At 40.3% G+C, this 23,901-nt stretch overlaps 1 protein-coding gene across 17 annotated transcripts in view; it reads left to right on the top strand.

Annotated features, from left to right (window-relative positions):
* The window catches only part of IKZF1 (IKAROS family zinc finger 1), a 69,547-nt gene that overhangs the window by 3,658 nt on the left and 41,988 nt on the right, over positions 1-23,901 (top strand). For 15 of the 17 annotated variants that reach the window (XM_074146989.1, XM_074146988.1, XM_074146987.1 and 12 more), the window contains exons 1-2: positions 8,272-8,311; positions 15,543-15,662. In XM_074146989.1, the coding sequence (XP_074003090.1) occupies positions 8,272-8,311; positions 15,543-15,662 (160 nt within the window). Of the gene's footprint in view, positions 1-8,257; positions 8,312-15,542; positions 15,663-23,901 lie in introns of those variants that run through there. The other 2 variants (XM_074146971.1, XM_074146986.1) reach the window with 2 other exon arrangements.

The raw sequence follows: 23,901 nt of genomic DNA, 5'->3' as shown, positions 1-23,901 counted from the left end.
GAGGCTACTTTAAATACCTTCTACTCATCCAAAGTAGCTGCAGGAGTTTTATCTCCCTAGTGACTATCCAGCAAAGCAGACCTACTTAGCTGGGAAACTCCCTGCTTCCAAGGTCAACTGTGGCTTGTTGTCCCTACATTTGTAATCTATACATAAACATAACTACAACTTGGAGTCAACATGAGTTTTGTTTGATTCCTAAATTTAAACAGTTAGCCCCTGAGGGGATCTTTATTAAAAAGCCCAAGAATCTCTGCCTCACCGTTCTCCTTTAAGACACACCTTCCTCCATGCTTTAAACTGGTGAACAAGATGAGGTTGCAGATTTTTTTTGTACTGAGCAGGTCACTACCAACACAGTGTGGTGACTGCAAAGGTAGGTCCTAGTCCTTAAAAAGGTACGTGATTGTTCTTAGCTTTATTTGTACCGTTGCAAATTCACGGGGATAGGACAGTGCAGGTTTGGGACCTGCATGGCATGCTTATGCTTCTTGTATAGATGCCTCCAAAAAACATTCAGACTGCAGTTTTTGAAGTGTAGACACACTAAAATTGTCATGTTTTTTTTAAGCAATGGGAACTGTCCACTTCTTTAGCTTACTTTGAAGTGTATTTCATGTGAAAGATGTAAATTTCTTCTTCTGATACCAGTAGCTCTAGCCTTCTCAGTAAAAGAGAAACTTGCTCTGTAAGATAGATCTGATTCCCCACTGCATTGCTTCATTTTTCCGCTTGTGTCAACTCAGTGCGAACAGTGGAGCAATTGCAATATAAATCTGGAATTGGTCGTAGTGGATTGGGTCCAAAATATTTGCAAAAACAGAGTGAGTTAACTGAAACATGTAGCGTGGAGAAACTTGCTAATTCATTTCAATTATAGTAATTTTAGGAGTTGTTTTTAGGTTTATTTAGGGAAATAAAAAAATCACACAGACCTCTAATATGCTTATTCAGGCTGATAATGTCCTTTAATAATCCATAACAGCTTGAACAGTTTGAAGGGAAATTAGGAAGCAATTCTGTGATCATGAAGCAGAGTTATTGAAACCTCCTATAATTTGGACAAATCGACTACTGATCTATTGTTGGGGGTACTTGGCAATAACAATTCTATACATAAAGGGATCCTTTTATGTTTTCTCTATTGCATATTTAGATATGCTGTGCTAAGGACATCCTGTGCTTTTTTAATCATATATATATATTATGGGTACAAAAAGTACGGTTTTGCATGTGCTGCTTGCCTTCTTTTGAGTGAGAGCCCTGGAAGAATATCCAGGAGCTCAATTTGGCCACTTGAGAATGTGCTATGTTCTTAGATTGAGTGCCTTAATTTACACACCTCACCTTTTTTTAGTCAGTTTATTTATATGATGGAAATGTGTGCATTTTCTTTGTCATGGCAAATTTATTCCACTTTTATGCTTGATTTTTAGTGAATAAAGGTGACAGAGTTTAATGAGTTAATAAAATGTGGCCTTAATTAGGAAAATTACCTTCATATTTTTCTCATATTGTGGAAATAATTGATAATGACTGCAATTCAAAAACTTGAAGAAAGGACCTTTTTCATATTTGTAATAATATCAAGTTCAGTAATTTCCACACAAAGTCAATAAAAGAACCGATTTTTTTTTAATTATCTCCTTTACGGATTAATTGTTACATGAATATAGCTCAAACACAGCAGAATGCTAAGAGTGCATATAGAAAACACATTCCTGCATACAAGATGCATTTTTTTATCATTTGTCAGTACTTTGACAAAGAATTCCCAAAGAACTGAGAATTATGTAGGATCTTTCAGACAACTTTTTTTTACACCCTCACAATTGTTCACTAACGTGGAAATTAATTTTACATGTGCCAGACATAAATGTTTCATATTGCACTGTTAGCAGAGTTCTTTTCTTAATCTTGTGTGTTGAATTACAGTGCTTCCTTCATTTTGCAGACAGGAGCTCTCCATTGAAATTTGACTGTATGCTCATAATTGTATTGTCAATTTGTGTAGTTAACCAGAATTTACACTAGGCAGGAATAGAGAAATGACTGAATAAACTAAACATCTCCCTAGACTTTGTAGAAAATGCTGAATATGGAATTAGTGTAGAGGGAGAGAAATTGATCCACTTAGTTTTAACCTTTTTTTTCTGTTTTAACAGAGTCCTTTAACAGACCCGGAGGTTTTTTTAAAACAGAAGTGCTAGGACACTGAAGTGCTTATTATGACTCTCAGTTTTTAGTTTTCAGAAAGGACCACCTTTCATCTTTGTAGTTATTATTTACATTGAGCTGTGTGATGAGGCGGAAATTAAAAATAGAATTAAAACGGTTCTAAAGTAGAGTCATTCACAGAGATTGTGAAGTCTAGCATATTAAATTACAGTAATAAAGCTAATTATCAGCTGCTTGCTGAGATATTGGATGCTTTTAATTAAAACTAGTTTGTAGGATTCTAGCAATTTTCTTCAAGTATTTCCACTGGTTGTGCAATCCATACTACCTTTTACACATATTTAACAGCCTTCCTGTTGTGTATTCAGTCATATGTAGCACATTCACATGTGAAGTTAAAAGTCTATGAAAAAAAAAAGGAAACTAAATGTTTGTCTTAAAGGAAACTAAATATTAAATACTTTTACAGAAGTGTCTTTATTCATCCACTCTCTCGGTTGTTGGTTCAAACTCATCGACTTGAGTAGTTGCAAGAGGATTGGTTCTGCTGGGTTGAGACCCTCTGGTGCAATTAGATATGCAGCTCTGTTACCATTCTGCAGGTAGATGCAACTCCCAACTTACAAACAAAAAGACTGATGACACAGATATGATGATACATATCACTCCTAACCTGTTGTCAGTGTGCAAATACTCCTGTCAGGTATGGATGTTCAACTGTGCTATGTTTTTCAGGTTGCAGCCTGCTTTTACTTTATTAATTTATTTATTAAGCTTCTCTTCATATGTCGTGGGTGGTTGAATCTAGGACCCATTTTAGGAGCTTTGCTTCAGTTTATGTTGTAAAGTGGGTTGGGGTTTTATGTTTTTGGTTGTTGGTTTGGATTTTAAGTCTGCCGAAGCTGCAGCCTATGTGATGAGGAGCCAATCTCAAAGACCACAAAGACGAGTGGTGCTCAGACATGAGCACTCCGTCAGGGCCAGCTGCTCCAATGACCTGTGTGAGCAGTCCCTTTTCCTGTCGTGGGGCTGATTGCACAAGCGAGGGTTGCGAAATCGCCCTTTCCCCACCGTGGCTGTGGAAGCAAGGCTGGGGTTTGCCTCCTCGCTTGTTTGTTTTATCGCAGTTAACCCAGAGCTGCCACTGCTGAGGAACGCACCTTCCTCTCTCTTTTTGTATTTGTGAAAGCACCTGCAGAATACCAGGTCCCTTGTAGAAGATGACTTCTCCCTCCCTTCAGACTTCCTGAGCGTTCATATTTTCCATTCTGAGGCTTCATGTAAAAGTGTACTTGCCCTGGCGGGGTGCACTCAAGACAGAAGTGTTCCTTCAGGGACCTTTCTGTCTGCTCAGCAAGGCTACACCTATAAATAGTCAGGAAACATGGATGTGGTGTACATTTGTGGACTCCTTGCAGCACCAGAAGTTGAGCTATCCGTAGATGGAAAGCCAGCTCTGGGTTTAGGTGTCTTGGTTTAAGTCCAAAGTTGTTCCACAAAAGTCAAAATTTGTGATTTCATCACAGTGTAAATGAGGTCCCACTGTGTTGAGTGTGAAGTATGTGTTGTCCCAGAGAAGTCAGTAATTACATAGCTAGGGAACAAAGAAGAAAACAAAATAGCTAGTCTTCCACATTGGATTAGATCATTCCATTGAATTATATCAATGGCCCAATCTTTTGGGCCAATCACCAATGGCGATCTTTCAATATCCTAAGAGAGCAGGGTTTGTAGAAGGACTGACATGCTTACACCTTTGTTTGAAATGATAAAACACTGTGTAAATGCTAAGCATTCATTTTCTTGACAAGGAGGTTTACTTTTGAATTTGCATTGCAAAACAGGAGATGAAATAATAAACCAAGATTTACAAATAATTAATTTGCTGTATTCTGAAAGATTAGAAAATCTTGACCTTGCAATGACTTCTTCCTATTTATACCTGGAATTCTAAAAGGTCCCAAATCCACTTCTGCATGCAATTGACACCAGGTATAAATGGAGCAGAATCTCAGTGATTCATGGGGCGTATGTTGAAATATTCTTGAGATGTAGCACAAGTTGTATTGTAGACAGAGTTGCAAGGAGGGAAATTGGTCACGTGTAAATTTTTGGGGGGCTCAGGATGGTAACCTGGACAAATGCCACCTAATTTAACTCCAAAATTTTTTGTTAGCTTGGTCAGCTAGGTGCTTTCTTATTTAAAACAAAATCAGCATAGCCTGTCAGGTTTTTTGTGTGTTGCTTATTAATTAGCTTAAGATTGCAAAATTTGATTCTTTTTCCAAAGCATTAAGGTTGCTTCATATGTGAATCTGGTATTTGGAGTCTGAAGAGGAAAACGTACAGGTTAGAGTTCTGTACCTGAAAAGACATGAAGAAATAGTTTTATCTATTTTGAAGGGAACTTTGTAGCTCTTTCAATAAGGGGCCAAACTTTGAAGCTATTTGGATTCATAAATAGAAGAAATAGCTATTATTATCTAGGTGCTGGTCCCTTTCCTGCTATAAATGAGAGCTACACACGTTCAGCATTTGAGAGTAAGATTGCTTTGGTCAGCTGCCCATCCACTTTTTGATTTCTAACTTCAGGGTCCTAAATTAGCACTTCTTATGCTAGTGATAAATTTGATTATGTAGATACACCTTACAATGAAAAATTCCAAAACAATTCTTTTTCTTGCCAAACCAGGCAGTTATTTAGGGTTTCATGTCATAAACATTTCTAAAACAGTGTTCTTTTAGATAAATTTTTTAAAGATCTATTAATTTACAAGTTGATATCAAATAGATACTTTGGTGCAAATCCTTATAACCATACTTAGTGCTCTCTTGCTTTCTGGGAATTCAGCAGCAATGTTTCTGTTGCTTCTATAGTGGAGGAGGAAAGAGAGGAAAAAAAGGGCATAGTTTCCTATTCATAGATTTACCATACCAAAGGCGAAGAGGTAAATTTTACTCTTAGCATTTAAAATTAAGCCCAAGACACATTATGCCCAAGTCCAGGGGAAAAAAACCTTTTAACAGTCACAAAACCAATCCACTGCTGTCATTGCAGAATTGGGGCAGGTGAGGGTCCTGTCCTGTATTCTTTCCTGATAAAGAGCCTAAGATGAAGTTAGCTGGGATTTCATTACTATTTACCAGATACCACAGGATACTATAGTGTTAGAATACAATTTTCCCCTGGGAGGGATTTGTAATACCCTTTAGGATTTTTTTTGCTTTTATCAATTTGCTTAGTGCTTGTGGATCCTCATCTACATTTAGGAACTATGTGAATTGTTTTAGGTAATCCTTAGGGGAAAAATATCTTTCCCTCATCACTTTTCCACCAGCTCTATTTTTTCACCATGTTTCATCCCCAGGAAATAGATTAGCTTTGCCGAATGTCCTAAAATCACCTAATTCAAGGATTAACCTTGGAGTCATCTCTTTGAGAGCTGAGGGCATCTGTTTCAGGACAGGCATTCATCCACCCCCACAGAAAGCAAACCTTAGGACTATTCCACTAAAAAAAAAATATAAACCAAACTGTACTCCAGTTTACTTCCATTAAAAATAAAAAAAAAAACCAAACCAAACAAAACAACAAACCAATCTGTACTCTAGTTTACCTCTCCCTTTCAGATTTGGGAAGTGTTTTCAAACTGAATTCTGCCTGATGGCAGCAAGAGGCAGGAAGGAGTACAGCTTAAAAGTGTGCTGCGTAAGTTGCAGAAAGGCTGAACGTAAGGTTTGTCATGCCAAAGGCAGGTAAATTCAGGAATATGAAAATACAAGAAATTTTCCCCTTTGCCACCTCCTCCTCTTGTCACTCCCAGCCATGCTAAAGCCCTAGCAATAGGGATAAGGCAGGTGCAATTGGAATAAAGTGCCCTTCGTGAGTGTGGCTCCCTTCTGCTGGGTATTTTCTTGGGATGTTTTCTTTGGTTGCTTGAGGTTCACTGTACTCTCTGGAAAAATGTGTAGTAATCAACTGGTTAATAGTAGCCAGGTGACACTCAAAGGCAGTAAGAGATGCACAGGCATTTCTTTTTTTTCTTCCTTTGTGTTCAGTCATGCTTGCAGGAGAAATAAGGGACTATACCAAGCACTTGTACCACACCACCTGCCATAAATACACCACGTTTCCAGTAACTGGGCAGTCTCCCATTATAGGGTTTTCCCTCCTGCAAGAAAAGCTGCATTTCCCACTGACTACTTCATTAAAAATGGACCTATTGAAAGCTCTTCAGTCCCATAGGAACTGATGCAAATTGTTGAGTGGTAGGTGTCTTTTTGTGTTTTGCATGGCTGTAGTAATTTCTGAGAATTATATATAGACCTTAAATAAATTTCTTGTCTGGAATTAAAGTTTAAGAGCAGAATTATTGGATGTTAAGCAGTGCTATGGCACATGTGCGACAGGCAGAATGCTCTGTGAGAATACGGAACTTTTTTTGCAAACTGCATAGACCAAAATTCTGTTTCCCAACCTGTCTGTCTGCGGTCCTGCAGTCTACATGCTCTCTTTCTGCAAGTCTAGCATGAACCTGGTGAGGGAAGCCAGCTTTTGCAAGGGGGGCAGCAGTATATTGGATCTCAGATGTACTGACGACATCCAGAAGCAAGCAAGGAGACCAGAAAACTTACGAAATGAATAAATACGACCACAGCTGTTATTTTGTCCCACTGCAGCTTGTTGGGTAGCAGGTTGAATAATTTTGGGGGGAAAAAAATAAATTATGGAAGTTGGGCTAAAAAAGTTAGGATAAGGTTTGAACTCTTTCTGTAGGAACTCAAGCCACATCCTTCTCTGCTTCCAACTCTCAAGAAAATGCATCTTCTTTAATTCCAGGAAAGAGGGTTGATGGGGCAGGTATCTCAGTTATAAGGAACAGCAAAGAGCCACCTCCTCTGCTTGGTAGGATGTGAAGCTAACCACACCAGCTAAAGACGTGACCTAGCGTAACATGGCTGAACAAAGAGCTTGTAGGTTTTTTGTCCCCTCCCCACCTGAGGCTACCTCAGCTGGCCACGCCATACTTCAAGGTTGGGACCGGGTTGTGCTGGGACTACCTGCTCTGGCAGCACATCTATTATCCAAGGGGCCACCAGCTGTCCGCAGCCTGCACTCGAGCCCTGAGACCTACAGGGTTGCCTTCTGACTTAAAACCTGAATTTTGTTTCTACCCCACTAACCCTCCACACGCTTCTCCCTGGTGCTTGTGGTCACTGGTCGCTGGCTCCTCGTAAGATGGTGTGTCGCAAGCGGAGGGCAGGAGCTTCCCGGTATCGCTCGCCACGCCGTGGAGCCAGCCATCTGTCAGCAAAACAGGAAGGCACGGGTTCCCTTTCCCTCCTGGGCTCGTTTCGCTATTTTCGGGAGCTGTACTTCTCCCCTGCGCCGGGCTGGTGCGGTCTGAAGGAAGGGCTCCCGGGCGAGCGAGGGGCCAAAGCCTGAAGCTGCTGCTCTGCCCATCTGCTGTGGCTGGAGGTGTATTCATTATTAATGGAGGTAGTGGCGGTTGCTGCTCAGATATGCAGCCCTGCCTGGGTAAATGAGACATTCTTCAGCAAATTGCTTCGTTTTTTGATTGCTGATTGTACGCGTGTCACCAAGCTGACTCAAGGTTCATCGATGCATGCTCAGTAAATTAGAAAGAACATAACTATGGATCAACCAAGAGAATGAATTCTGTGCCTACAATGACCCAGGGCCATTTAATTTTCTGCTTAATTTTGTTGCAGTCAGTTTGCATTTTGGGTTATTATGCAGTAGGAAATTAACAATAAATAACAAATTTGGTCCTCCTGTGCTTGTAATGATATTTTTATAAATCTTTGTAATGCTGTTTTTAAAAGGATCAAGGTCTGTGCCAGTCTGATACTCCAGCAAGTATGCAGGGAGGAAATAAAGAGAAAAATACATTATTCTTCCAGATAATCTTATAGTTAAATAGCAAAGGGTTTTTTTTTTTCTTTCCCCTCCTTTCTCCTTCTCTGTGTGTGTGGGGTTGGGTGTTTTTTTTTCTTTTTCTGTGTGTGTATGGGTGTGTTATTTTGCATTAACTGAAGGCTCTTCCTCTCTTCTCAGATAACTTGAGGAAAATGGAAACAGATGAGGCTCAAGATATGTCCCAGGTTTCAGGTGAGGTCCTTAACGAATACTTCTACGAAGAAAATACCGAATTCCTGCCCATCTTTATAGCACAGGACAATGTTTTTCTTGTTGTCAATAAAATTGTTTTGGGTCTTTTTTAAAACCAGAGTGGGAATTGAGATATAATTAATGATATCACTTGATATCAAGCCCAACAGTGCATGGATTTTTTTTAAAAGGAACTGGGTAAATAAAGAAGTCAAGGGAATACAGAAGCACAGATGTAATTTTGCATTAAACCTATCCCTGAAGCATGGTCAGGTGCACATTTACGCTCTTTCTTTTGGGAGCAAAATTCTGATTGTTACAAAATAAACACAGAACAAACAAAGTTCACCAGGTGGGAGGGGGCAAATGCTAATTAAAAGCAAACAAACTGTATTTACCACATAGGGTTATTTGACTTTTTCCAGAGCATTCAGTTTTACTTTTAAACATTTTAAAAAAGAAAAAAAAAAAAAAAAGGACTGTTTGACACAAGGCTTTACGCTTGTAACTGGTTTTTATCCAAAATGATAAAATTTTGAAAAATTTTTAAAAAGCAGAGAAGTTATGTTTCTAAAACTTGCCCCATAGTGGCATGGATAGGATTTTGCAGTCTTACCCCATATTATCTCATATTGATGTTCTTTTGCGGGGTTTTATTCTTAACTTCCTTGGAAATTGGTTCCATAAAAAATGGGCTTAGCAAGGTAATATGTATTTGTACCACTGCACCTCTGCAGCTGAAAAAGGACAAAGTTAGTCTCTTTCCTAGTTTCCCTAATACGTTGGCAGCTGCAACGGTTAATGGCTTTCAGTTTTCACTTTTAGTGTTCAGCCTGGAGCACAGCCCCATCACCGAGGCTGCTCCTGGCAAGTACCTGGGTGTGGGCCTCTTTCCTTTTAAGAGGCAACTCTCGGGCACTGCCCTCTCAGGACCCAGAGGCCAGCTGTAGATCATGAAGGTCTAGGTACAGTGTGGGTGGCTTGGTCACTGGGTTTTCCTGAAATATATGAACACAATTTTTTCTCTTTTACTTTTTTCCCCCTCCTTTCTAAAACTGTTGAGGAGTTTTCTCAAAAATTGGAACCCAGAACTTTTAGTGTCATCTGAAAATGGAAAATCAAAGACATTTTCCATCTGAAAGAACAACAATAGAATAATCCTGCACACCAACAGAAGATTTTCAGTTATGCCTAGTATAGGGAAGTCATTTCTAGACAGCCCTGTGGAGGCATGTTGCACCCTCCTCAGGTAACAATTTTTAAATTGTAACTGGATATACTTACACATCAGTATTTTGTTGCACACTGAAACAATTTGTAAATAAAAACTGTCCTATACATGCTGTGCTTGGAGCGTGTGTGGCCCTAGCAGAAAAAGCAGCGGGGTTTTAATCCTTTATGCAGACAAAGCACAGTGGATCTGCTCCGACTGGTGAGAGGTGCTGTGATTCGAGCCCTGCTCCTCTGCCTGCTGCAGAAGACTTTTCCTGCTTGCTTGAGCTCCTGGGAGCAGGAGCACTGACCTCCTCTTCCTGTGTAGCACCACAGGCTCCCCTGGATACCCACACCTAACCTTTGTGGTATTTTTTACAACGGTGTTAATCTGATCTCCACACCTGTTACCTCTTACAGGGGCATTGTTTTTTTTCCTTTTGACGTGGAGAGAGCAGTGTGGGAGATACTGCCTTGAGTCAAGGAGTGCATTAGAAAGTAACACACTGCCTTCCTTATGGTCTGCTTCTCCTCTTGAGAGGGAAGATTTGCAAGAAACTTTGCCATTTTGAATGTTTGTGTATATGTAAATATATATGTAATATATGTATATCTATGTAGATAATTTGTAGCTCTCAAAGTTTTCCAGGATTTGAACCACTGCGGTACTTTTCTGTGCCCTTTAGCTTTTCTAGCAAACCATACTGATGAGAAGTAACCTGTGATTAGAGTGTTCTCTTAAAAAAAAAAAAAAAATTAAAAAAATCAATGTAAGAGGAATTTTAGCTCTGATAAGAGGTAGACCTATATAAACAGATTGCAGAAAAAAATTATCTGCTTTGAACTCTTCCTGCTGTTCCTGTCTCTGAGCATCTGGAACTTTCTGTGAGTGGAGCCTGTGAGTTGCATTGGGTTGCTAGCTAGATTTGTGAACAACTGGCCGAAGAAAGAACTCACTAATTTACTTTCATTTATGATCTGAGTTGTGTGTGAGCTCAGCCTTCTGGAAACAGGAGTTTGTCAGATTAGGTTCCACAGATATTGGCTTTTCATAAGCTCTTACTAGACCTCAAAAGTAGAGGATCAGAAAGTACAGGGATGCTACCTACTTCTTTCTCATAGGCTGGCAAATCCAGAAAGGAGTTTTCCCCCTCTCCTCCTCCTTCTGGGGTTCTATGTGCTTCTAGGATGCTTCCTTGCATTGTGAGGGAGCTCTATCATATATTGGGAACCAGTTAGACAATTGCGCAGTTTCAGGAGTGTGAGATTGTCTTGTCAGCTGAAAAACACTTTTATTTATTTCTCCTGCTCTGTGACTAGTGCTCGTCAGGTGTAGCTTATTCTCTGAGCCTATGGAATTAGGTGGCTTGGTTCACTAGCACACTTGGTTGTGTTTTTAAAAAAATAAATTAAAAAATAAAATTAGTTGGGGGGGAGGGGGAGAGAGAGTGTTCTTTGGGGTTTTTTGTTCTGTTTTTTAACCCAGAATAAAATAGGTCTCTAGAAACAGTCTTCTTAACTCAAAAGCAGTGTTTTGCAGCCATGTGCTTTACACAGCTGTGGCTGACTCAGGTGTGGCAGGGGTGAGCCAGGCCAAGAGAGTATGAGACTAGCGTGTGTGAGCCAAACCCTGCCTGTGCACAGGCATTCCTGCTTCTGGGAATCCAGGCATGGCTGGCTCCTAAAGGAACTGAAATACCATGTGACTAGCGCAGAGTTCACACTTTTTATTTTCCTCCTGAAAGTGATATTTCATGAGGCAAGCAGTTGCAGTTCTGAAATGAGGAGAGAGCTGACATACATTTAACCAAACGGTATCCGGCACCTATACAAGAGACTCAGAAAACACAGATAATATCTCACTTAACAAGCAGTATTTTTCCTGCCTTTTTTTTTCTTTCTTTTTTTTTTTTTTTCTCAGTTCTATGGCCTAACAGTTCAGGAAGGTGAAAAAACAGTACAAATGTTTCCACATCTAACATAAAAAGATCCCCCTAGCACCAACCAGGCTGCGCTGCACTCTGCAAAAGCAGGAGAAGAGTTTTGTATTTGATGTTCTTGCTAGGTCCGAGAAAGGTGGAAATGAGTGTATCCTGGGCTGGTATCTCCTGAGAGCCTGGCTCCTGTCCCAGAGTGACTCTTCTCATCACTGGAGGTTTGAGGTTCCACTAGTGAAAAGGGGATGTGAATTAGGTTGTGACTCTCATCCAGAAAAATGTGTATGTTGCTTTTCTTGCGTAACTTCTCCAGCTATTCTAGGGTTTCCATAAAAAACAACCCTCAGGTATTAAATGCACCCAAAATTAGTTTATGAAAGGATAGAGAATGAGATTTCTGTAAGAAATCCTACCCTGGCTTTCTTTTTAGCAGTCCTAGCTCCAGCAGTGCTACACTGGCATGTTCTGAATTGCTCTCAGAACTGAATGGAGATGTTAAAGAAACACCAGGCTTACAGGCTTTGGTAGGAATAAAGGATGCATAAAACCTTACTGGCCTGGGCACTTTGTTCCCTTTCTCTCTTTCCTCATGTCTTTAACTATATTGCTGGGGTAGAGATACGAAACTCAAGTAGAGAGAAGCTGAGGGTCTTACTGGGCACTGTTGATAGGTTGGGCATTTCTCTGACAGTTTTCTTACAGAAATGTCAGTGTTTGGAAATTTGAGACCATCTTTCAGAGCTTCAGAGGAAAATTGGAGGAATGTATGATACAGCCTGCAGTTGAAGTTATATCCATTTATGACTTAACCAAGGGCAGCATGAATCAGTGGCAGAGCCAGAAACAGAACTTCAACTCTACAACTCCCTTTTCTTTTTCATTTGATGTGTCAGGTAGCTCTTTATAAAAATTAAAAAATAAAAAACCCACACACACCCCTAGTGCCAAGATGAGACTGCACTGTTTATGCTTCGCTTCTTATTTTTGAGCAAAAATCTAAAATGGGAATGGAATAAATCTATGGTACTTTGCTCTGTTATGTGACATTTTAGTAATTTACCCCAGTACTTGCCACTAGCTGTTTTTTTTTGCTCCGTCCCTTCAACCAGTTATTGTTCTGGACAAGCCTGTTAGAAATTAAATGGGAAACTGTTCCCTCCTTTCCATTTCTAAATTCATTGGCAAAAGGATGTCAGTGAGATTGCATATTGTAAGATGACCAGACAGTAGTGAACTTACCATGGTGTAACAATTTAGATGTAGTTAAGGCATGAAATACAAATATCATGCTTTAGAATTCAAGACACAGAACTCAACAAATATATCTATTTTAAATCCACTATTTTTACCTTGCCTTTTTGCATGCAGGGATTTCTCGATTATTGTGTAACAGGAAGAAATCAAATAATATGAAATGAGTCATTAAAGCCAAATTTTACTAAGTTTTCTTAATTGCAGTCTCTTACAAACAGGGAAGCATATCAGATCTTCAGCTTCTGCCCCACCAAATCCATGAGGCTAGTCTGATTCAGGCCACCTGCGCAAATGGCTATTAATTTAACAAATAGAAGATTGATATCTGTTTAGTGAACCAAACGGTTCACCAGAAACTGTGAAAGTACTGGTCTACTAGCAGGTTTCTATTCCAAAAGACTGCTTTGACTTATCTTCAGAGTCTCCTACTTAGCCTGCTTATTGTAGGATGCCTAATTACACATTAGGAAAGTTTTGATTTTGTTTGCTATCTGTTATCTCATAGCTCTGATATTATGTGTTTATGTTGGTTTGTAGCCAAAAAAAGCCTTCAGATTTTTAGGTTATTCTGAATTCAGACTAAGTCAAAGCATCAACTTCCATTGTTGTAACTGGGAACACAATTTGAACCTTGGAAGATGCAGGTGGCCTTTGGTTACTATTACTTTTTAACAAATTTCCTTAACCTATACGTAGTGTCAAGAGAGCCGATTCTGACCAGCCTGCCTCTTGCTCCCCAGTTAAACTTCTGGGGTTTTGTTTTTGTTTTGCTGGGGGAAGAAGTGTTGAAAAAGCTGAAATATTTCAGCTGTGTCTCCTCACTCATGCATCCTATCTGTTAGAGATACATCAGCTTGGCAGGATGGGGACTTGCATTGGAAAGTTGCTGGCAGTTCTTTAAGTTCCTTACATCCCATAAAAATAGTGCAGAAAACTACAGGAAAAACTAAATAAGGAGCTAAACAGTGAATGGCAAAAACTGTTTTAATGAACTTCCTGCTTTTACCTTCCTCTGCTGTAAAATTCATAGTCCTTCTTTTCCATTTACACAATCCACTTTCGCTCTTGCACCCGCACCCAGTGGGTGTGATTTTGCCCATTTAAGAATACTCTGCAGAAGCTGGAAATGGGAGCTTATGAAATGATCTAGTCGGTCCCTCTGCCAGTGCGGGACTGTTCCTTCGTTACCCTTGAGTCCTCTGGCTGCAGTTCTAGACCGTTCACCTAATGCCACTCCCACCACTCCTGCACAGAGATTATTCCAGAGTCTGATAGGCACATCATTAAGAAATGCAGTCACCCACTCATTTTGTTTATTTAAACCTAGATTTGTGCAAACAACCCAAACCAGCTAATTTGGAAGATGACTTAAACCTACCTGTCGTTTTCCCCCTGTCATGATCAGTATAGATCAGGAAGCACGATCATTTGCTCCATCCAGGCGGTTGGGAGGAAACCATTTTCTTCTTTCAGGTCAAATCTATAACTGACATCACCAGACTGTTGTAACTTAAGTAAGGTATATTTGTTTTAATTTTTCCTTTTCTGAGAAGTGATTTCAGAATTAATTAATGTTTGTGCGTTAATGAGGGAATTCTCATTAGAAAAAAACACTGATTTGCTGAGCCTTTGTGCCATGAAATTACTGCCCCTGCTGGTATGCTGATTGCCGCAGGATGTCTAATAGATTGCATCAGTGTAAATCGGTAACACCTCCATTGTGGAAACAAAGGTCTTATGTGAACATTACTGAGTTCAAATCCTGTTCTGGGCCTGTTCCATTCTTTGCTGTTAATGCAAAGACCAGCCTTTTAGTAATGGCTGATGAAACTAATCACTTAGATAATTCTTTTGGTAGTTGTTTCCAAGACATGCTTTTATTACAGATGTGTGAAGTAGTCTTAAAAGAAATTCTGAAAGACAGGGGCAGTACTGTGGGCGGGGCATGTATGCTGTGACTGAAAGCTAAACAAAGAAACTTCATTTCTGGAAGTGCAATACTAAGCAAGAGAGTTATTTTCCTTATTGTATTGCATTCAGCACTAAAACAGTTCCATAATTCTTCTAACACATTAAAGCACCAGGCTGTTTTCTTCTGCAAAGCCTTGTGTACACAAGATACTGGGGTTTGTTTGCTCTTTACAAATAAGACACCATAAAACCCTTGAAGTAATTTTTGACTGTCCTCTGCTAATTGTCCATGTATTAGGAAGTCCCAGGAGCTACAGGCACTTAATTACTTGTAGGCACAAAGACCAACCAAAGCTTGACCTGTGGGTATTAGTGGAGCTTGCTGAAGATGTAGTTGAATTTTCAGTTGGACGTAAAATTTTATTTTTTGGGTAGTTCTGTTAGAGCCCCAGACTACTTGTGGGTTAGACTTCACTATGTCATTGAAGCAAATCCAGATGTGCTCTGAAGGAGCATTTGTGGAAGAAAGAAGAGTTTTTACAAAAGATGACCATTTGATAATCAACCAGGACAATAATCTGTCGGTCTGCATTGACTAAACTGCATCTTCTGAGCATTGCAACTGAAAAAATATCTGTGTTACAAATATCCAAAAGGGTAAGACTGATGACTCTGTGTCCAGACTTCAGTAAATTTAGAAGAGACATTGGCCATGCATTCTTTTCACAAATATAATTCCCCTGTTTTCAAAAGAAGCTTTCTCTTCACGACAGCAGGTTTTGGTCCTAAAAATGCCATGCTTTTAGTAGCATTTAGATTTTTTGTTAAGTTTTATTTGGTTTGTGGTTCCTCTTATGGTATTGTTTGAAAATAAGGCTACTCTGATGACTCACTGATGCTACTTTCTTCACTACTAGGAAAGGAAAGTCCTCCAATTAGCGATGTTGCAGATGATGCAGATGAGCCTATGCCTGTACCAGAGGACCTTTCAACTAGTACTGGAGGACAACAGAGTGTTAAGAATGAGAGAGTCTTGGGTAAGATGACTAGTCCACTCTGATAAGAAATATAATATATAATATATGATGTAATATGCCAATAATGTTAAAGTACTATAAGCAAGCTGGTATACAAGCAGGTTCTGTGCCTTTTCATCTTGTTCAGCACAGGATTACTCAGGTGCTTAGTGTTTTTTGTGTGCAGCCTTCTCTTTGGGAAAGGCATTCTGAAGAACAGAAAGCCTTTTCATCCACAGAGAAGTTACAAAGATCCTACTATTTATCTTATTTCTAAAGCATGACTGATTGCATGAAATTGACCCCAGGAAAGATGGTTTTCATTCTGCATAGGAAATGGAATTAAATATGTGGTTCCATATTAAAATTATCTGAACTCCCATTTATAAAGATTCAGTAAACTCTCAGGTATTCTTCTTATTATTTTTATTATTAATTTGAATGCTATCTTGAATGTTATCTGCTATTCAGATTTCTCCAGAAATGCCATATTAGAACACACATAGTATTCATATGTTTCAGATTCCAATATCTGATCTTCATTTACCCTTGATTTTTTTAGCTGAGACAACTTTAGAAAACACTTGAATTTTGTTCTTCTAGGTAAAAGTCCACAATTGATAAAGTTTGTTGGATTAACATAATTTATTGTCCAGAGATGATTTTGCATAATGCTGATTCTTCTTTGGGATCCCAGACACCACAGCAAGGACTAGCAAGGCTGCTGACTGCTGCATGCATCAGCTCACATGTAGTCCACTAAAAAAGACTAGATGATATTACTTGAGCATGATGCTTGTTTACTAGTAGGAAAAAAACAAGAAAGAAAGAAAAAAAAATGCACAGAATGCTGTGATCAATGCCCTATATCATAAAAATATTTCAGGACAGGAGTGACTATCAAAATATGTTTATCCACAAATAAAAGTATTGTTCATCATGTTTACATTCCTGTTGTAATAACAAGGGTCAGGGTGGTAGACTGCCACTCTGAGATTGCAAGTGCCTTTAAATGTTTATTGTCTAAGGAAGTTCAGTAAAGAACAGTGGGTGGAAAGGGAGTCACAGAAGGCAAAATAACCAAGTCAAGGTAATACAGCAGGATGGTGTCAGCATTAAGAATAGAGCCTACTCCCAAAATCCAGCGCTAGCTAGTAAAGAATGCAGCATCCTATGCATCTCCACTTTATTTACCACTTGATCGCATCTTACCAAAAATGTGAGCATAGAGTCCAGCTCCTACATGCATATTGACATGCCTTATGAAAAAATTAATTTTTTAAAATGTTTTTTAATTATCTGATCCCTTACTCTAGTGCTTCATTTCTCAGTCCAAAGCTCTTTGGACAAAATCCTGCCTTTACCGCTTGTGTATCAACTCAGTAAAAGGAGCTAAGCCTTCTTTCTCCCACAGTAACTAAACCCTACAAAATATTTAAGCCTTGATTTAAAAAATAATTTTTAAAAAAATCCTTTGTTCAAACCCAAGCACACATGATTTCTGATTGCACTGAATTTACTTCGCCTTGCAAAAAAATGAAATTTACGTTTGCTGATGATGTAACGATTCTCCCAATAGTTCAATTATATATCAGTATAAACACGTATTAAAAATTACTGTAATCAATGAAGAAGAAACTGTTATCTTTTGTCTCTTAAGTTTGATAAGATCCATCTGTTGTTCTCATTAGTTTTACTGTGCACACTCAGCAATAAATTAGATTTTCCATGTCCTAACTTCAACATTTTTCCTACAGCCACTTTCTCTACCCATAGCTCTTTGATTTTGAAGGGTCACATCTTGTAGTGAGATATTTGCCACAGTTAACAGAAACAAAGACAATTCACAGTACTCTGTTTCATGGATGATCTTAACTGTAGGTATCAACTCTAGCTCTTGCAATGTTTGTCTCTTCTGTAAAGCTGCATACACTGTTGTGTCTTCTCCTGCTCCCTTTTCTAGCCCTAAACTAACTTTTTGAAAACAGCATACTGAAAAACTTAATTATTCTTTTTTACAAAAAGGGTCTGAACACATGCCTCAAACATATCAGGAGCCATATGATCACTATTCCCATTCTGGATCATCGTCAAAAGAAAATCTGTTAGGGATAAACCAATGCCTTAGGAGTGTTGTTTGGCCTCTGTGATCCCATAGACGTATTAGGGATGAAGGGGACTGTCTATCTATGTACACGGTAGCATGGCAGTGTAGACAGGCTTGGTGCTCAGTGCAATGCTGTCATCACTAAATCCTAAGATCTGTTTCTCATCTCTATTTATCACCAAACTTAGGTAGAAAAGGATGATCTGAAAAAGTAGTTTGAACAATAGATAGGCAAGAGAGTATTGTAAAGATTCACTGATATTGTATACATATATCATACCTGGGAGACTGTGGCCTATGATAACTGACAGGTGATGCGCACGAGCTGATACAACCAGGCAACATTTTTTCTCTTTTTGACTTTCCTATGCCCCATCTGTTTCCTTCATCAAAAGGACTGTGCACTTTGCTGCATTTCAACATATCATTTACAGTGCATTCCACTTAATCTGTAACATCCCAAGAGATCAGCTGTCCATATGGCATGCACTGAGGAAGGATAGCTTGATTCAGATGTATCAAAGAGGGCCACTAGGCTTTGGAGGACTTTTTTGTACGTGTAGTGTTATAGAGGTAACAGTGGAAATTGCAGTTTGTTAAATGAAAAGAGTAAGTATTACCTCCTCGTACTAAAATTAGGTGAGAAATTTTAATCAGTCTGTGAGATAGAAATGTTCAAATGACCGTTTGCTTACTCAGATTTGTAGTAACACTTCATGAAACCTTTAACCCTGGAGTCAAAAGTTTAATTACCTTTTTCATCAATATAGCATTTTGAAGGTTAAAGATTAGGGGAAATAAGCTATTTTTAGAAAAGAAAGATAGGCTCTAGCTCCTCTGCATATTTTCAAAAATCTCCTTTCTTGCTTCTTCCAAACCTAGACTGAGACCTTGAACATCCGTGATATTGACTTGATAAGAGCAACATCTCTCCCGCACTGAGAATGAAGGTGTAGTAGGCTTCAGAAGTTAAAGTACACAATTCACTTGCCAGATCTTATTGGGTGCCTTCAGATTTTGAGTGTCTCACTTAAAATGACTAGGGAGGGTGCAAATTTCATAAAGGAGGTGTCCAGATGTTCATGAAATGTATGCTTTGACTTGTGTCCCAGACAAAGGCACCCAAGACATGGGTTGCTTCTGATCCATGCAAAAATCATAAGCAGGTGTGAAAAGGTCATTTGTGGGAGTAAAGTTATCAACAGTTTCTAGTAATAACCCCAAGCAGCACAACAAAGCAGAAACATATTTAAAGGTGCGTTCTGGTCACTGCTGTGTCTCTTTATTTCCTTGATAAGTTTGCTATGTTTTTAATGTTGTAACTCCCAGAATGCCAGTATGTGTTGAGCAGCTTCCTCCTGCAAACTTCATTCCTGCTCTTTTGTCCACTAGATCTTCTTCCTTCCTTGTCCTCTTCTCCACCCTTAATTTCCTTCTGAGGTTGACCTGGCACCTATAACTTTTTTTATTATTTTTTTTCACTCTGCTCACCCACCTGCTCTACATTTAGTTTTTCTAGAAAACACAGGAAACATTTTCAGACAACAAAAGAGCTAGTATTTCACAGATCTCTAAGGAACTAGAGACTCTGTTTTACCATCTCTCCTAAATATCCTTTTGAAATTTTGATCTAAGTTATTTAGAAATGCACATCCCACTGAAATTCCTTTCCATTATGAATTAGTGCTTTGCAGCCTATTTTGGACAGGCAGCCATATTTCCCATGCTAACCTATAACATAGGAGCAGATTTGAAATACCTTCTGCTGATTCTTACTGTCTCCGTTCAAGTTTCAGGTTAAATGGTGCGTGCGCCTTTTGTGGATAATCAGTACTGAACATCCTGTATGTGGTAGGCAGTTGCAATTTAGGGCTGTTTCTGCCCTGGGACTGTATCCTGATTCAAGCCATGCGTGGGAAGCTAAAGATTTAGTGAGCTCTAGGTCAGACCCGACTTCATGCAGAAAAAGCCTTTTGCTGCAGTGGTAGCATTTGCCCAGAAAGGCAAGCACTACCTTCCTTTTTCCATAACTGCCCATACTGCAGCTGGCCATCAATGAGTAAAAGCCATCTTATAGTGTTACTGGCCTCAGGAAGAGGCTGTGGGCTCACCATTTCTGCACAGGCAGCTGTATGATGCTGAAGATGACCATTCAGACTTCCAACAGAAGTCAAGGGGTTCTCACTGAAAAAACTTATCACCACTGTAGTCACAGATTACAGTCTGGACCTGGAATATAGAACATGTACAGATATTCTTTCTGAGAGGAAGAGGTGGGGAGAACTCATCTCAGAATATTGGGTTGAAACCATTGGACAACTGACAGAAGATGCCCAAAGTAACCATTTGCAGTGACCCTAGACATCAATAGAAGATAGATGAGATGTATATGAAGTTAGAAGCTCTCTATTTGTTTAAAATAAAGGACGCTAGTATGGGAAGAGGTGTTGAAAGGAAAGACCTTTTTGACATTTTCTCCTCCACTGGGAAATGACAAGTGACTGATGCTACCGCCCTCCCACAACCCCGTTATTGAAGCAGAAACCTATGTAGCTGCAGAGCCTTGGTGCCTGGCATCACTGGAAACCTGGCAGTGCCTTCGCATCTTGGGGTTTTCCCTCCCAGCCATGGGCATTCAGAGGTGGTAACCTGCACGAATAGCTAGTTACTGGTGCAGGCAAGTGTCCTCATTCTGAGCTGCTTCGGTGCTTTCTTTCCTTAAAAGGAGCTCAACCATTTGAGAGCACGGACACAAGCATTGCTGAGGGGCCACCAGGCCAACCACAACAGTTTGCCATTACATCAATCTGCTGCAACTCACAGCATAGCTTGGGTGGAGGCAAAGTGTGGAAAGGCTGCAGGCGGAGGGGAGAAGGGAGTAAAGCCAAAAGGGGAAGTGCCCCACCCCAGCTTGCAAAATCAGTCCTCTTGCTTGAGACAGGTCCAGCTCGATGCTGCCCTGGCATTGCTGTAGGGCAGGGAAAGGAATGAGGAAAACAAATGACTGCCAGAGCTAAACATCTTTATGTGCTCCTCCTGTACGAGCTCAGTGACTATGAAGGCAGTGTGTTGCGTATGAGTAGTAAAATGCATGTGTGGCATGTGTGTGAATGGACATGTAATCATTCAGAGAACTAAAGTAACCTGGAGGGCTGTGTAATGTCTTTTACTTGCTGGGGTTTCAGATGGACATCTCTGTTGCTCAAAGGTATGAAAGCGTGTAGGAGCTGATGAGCCTTTGTAAATAATTGTTGATAATTGCTTTCTCACTTGATGTAGCCCTGCTGGCTCTGAGAGCAAATTGTTTTCAAGATGGTCTGGGGAGCTTTAAGAATTGTCTTTAACCCTCCACAATGAAAGAGGGCTTGAAAGTCCAACTGAGGCGGCTTCTGAAGGAATTGAAAAAGTTGTAACTAAAATATTTTAGGAACTTTTAAAAATAGGGAAGTTGGGAATCTCCCCTCGCTGAAGCCCCTTTCCTAGCCCCAAAGTACCAGTTGCCAGTATGACCTGGCATTGCATGCTGTGAGCCCCTGCCAGTATGATTTACCTGTTGTTACAGGAAACGCAGGAGATATTTTTGCTAGGGTTATTTTCATTTTGTATGGAAAACTCTTCTGGGAATTTGTATAGAGGACGATGGCGGTGATTTAGTGGGAGAAGGCGTGTGACAAATTTCATTAATGACCTTCTATATGCTGTATGGGATATACAGTATATACCAGGCTTCAAAGGTATGTTTTGCATGTGCATAGCATGAAACAGTGTGCTAGGGTGAGGTGCAGAAGGCCCCTTGTATACGGGGCCACTGTGAAGTTGAGGAATTAGCCACACTGCCAGAGACAAGTTCTACTCAACGTAATGACCCAGGACTTAGCAAAATATGCATGCATTTTCACAAGGCCAGTGGAGAGAGCCCTCTTACTGAGGGCAAATTCCTTTATCAAATTTGAAGATGCTTGCTGCAAGTAATGGAGGGTGAACATTTTCAAAATAAACTTGTGAGCAGTTTCTCTAAGGGAGGGCAAGCCAGTCTGGAAAGGAGAGGCACCGCAGTCCCAGCGTAGGCTGTGCTGTATTTGCGCAGTTAACTCAGCCCCTGCACAGCTGGGGCAGAGACACTGGGTAAGCAGGGACATAAAAATTTGTTCTCTCATGCAACCAGAGAGCATGAAAAAATCAAATCCTTGAGAGGAGAATTGACCCTAAAAGAGAGCTGTACTTTTCCAGCAATGTCTGATTTCATCTTGCGAGGAGTTTTTCCTCTCCTCGCTCATTTAGTAGAAGTATGGTATCTGTTGCCACTCTGTGGCAACATGATGTTGCAGTGGGTGGTGGGTTTTTTCCTTTATTTCTCCAAAGCTGTGGAGCTTGGGGAGCCGTGCCCAATTTCATGAGCACCTGCTGGGTACTGCTATGTTTTCAGAAGGGAACATCAGTGCAAAAGCCAAGGAAAGCCTGGGAGCTGTGCAAGTTTTGTTTCTTCGGCGCTGTGAAAGAGGCGAGTGTTGTTTGAACTGGAGACATGCAGTGTGTTTAGCTGTGTGGCTTTTAGGTACGGATACTGAGCCTGCTGATCTAATCTGCAGTTAGAGGAAGTTGTCTTTATCTGAGCAGAAGAGATGTGCCTCAGAGATAAGCCCTATTCTAGCTCGGGAGTTAAAATTATCTAGCAGGATCTCAGCCGTGGCTGCAGCAAAACTCAGAAATACAGGGCTCTGGCTGGAAGGGGGGCATATTTTAAACTGGGGAGCACCTCTATAACTGCAGCTTGCTAAAGCTCAAGTTATTTTAAGGGAATGACTCTGCATCAAAAGGTTGGATGGACCTCCCAACACCAGCCATCCCTCTATTCTACAACAAAGAACAAACAAGAAATTATACAGGCTTGCTTTTTCCCTTCAGCAAGTTCTCATTCAACCCAAGCACTCTTCAGCAGTGAAAAGCTTAACCTCTGGACTGAGGCACGGTATAGGGACTACCTGCCTCTACAGAGGTGCTTTTTTGGAACAAGGTGCTGTTTTGATTTTGTTCAGCCTCTCCTCACATTTCTGTAATTTCAACTTACGCTATGGTGCTCCCTGGCAGGAGATGGTTTCTGGGTGCAGAGGACCTGCAGTGATGCTCTCCCCTCAGGTGCAAGCTCCCCAGGCTCTGTCCCACTGCAAAATGTGCAAACACAGTGTCACTGTGGCAGCATCCCTGCATTAGAGATTCGCAGGGAAGAATTTACAGCGTGGCCATTCCACCACAGGTTTCCCCCTTCTAGAAAAAGCCCTTTATGGTAAAGAGTGTGGGATGGAGGGAGCTCTTTTTTGGAGGTGCAGTCCTAAAGCCAGGACCAAACACCACTCTTTGCAGCAGGATAGAGGTTTCTCCCCGAACCTTTCTCATTGAACTCACTCTGTGAGGTTTCTTGAAGCCTCAAAAGATGGTCTCTCTGGAAGGAACTTTGCCCCACATGCAGTAGGTGGATATGCCATAGCAGCCAGTGCAGGCTCTCCCTCAGTGTGTTATTTATGGTGAAGAAGTGTGACCACAACAAGCTGTTAACTTGATGGTGATGGTGGAGCAGCCAGTGCTCCAGAGACAGCTTGTTGGAAGCTCTGTCCTGCCTCATCCAGCTGCCTCCCAGAACACGCGAACTCGCAGAGCAGCAGCCCAAAAGCAGGATGTGAGAAACTTTCTGCTACTCTCTCCCTCCCCAGCAAGTGAATTCCATGTTGTAAAGGTGCACATGCAGGGAACGTAATTCCTAGTAAAGTAACCCATTTGGGGTGTGCTTGTCTTTCTTTGATTTTTGCATATTTTTAAGTTAGGAATAGTGCCTAGTTCTTGTATCCATTGCAGTTTAGGGATGTATTTCGCAGAAACGTTTGGGTGTCTAAGCTATAGGCATAAGAGATCCTAAGAAGGTATCTTATCTATTGTTCCACCGTCAGACATAGTAACACCATAGGCACCAAATGAGATTTTTGGAAATGAGTAACTCCTACTCGTTCAATGTAAGTAAATTTTTAACCCAAACATGCCAAAATCCATACTGAAAAATGAGATTAAGAATGGCATTGAAAGTTTGCAGAGAATTAATAAATGAAGAGCAAACACAGAATTACTTTCCATTTCCAACAAAAACAAGACTGATGCAAAAAG

This window comes from Numenius arquata, chromosome 4 (genome assembly GCF_964106895.1).
Source record: "Numenius arquata chromosome 4, bNumArq3.hap1.1, whole genome shotgun sequence".
Taxonomy (NCBI): Eukaryota; Metazoa; Chordata; class Aves; order Charadriiformes; family Scolopacidae; genus Numenius; species Numenius arquata.
This window is presented reverse-complemented; position numbering and strand designations above follow the sequence as displayed.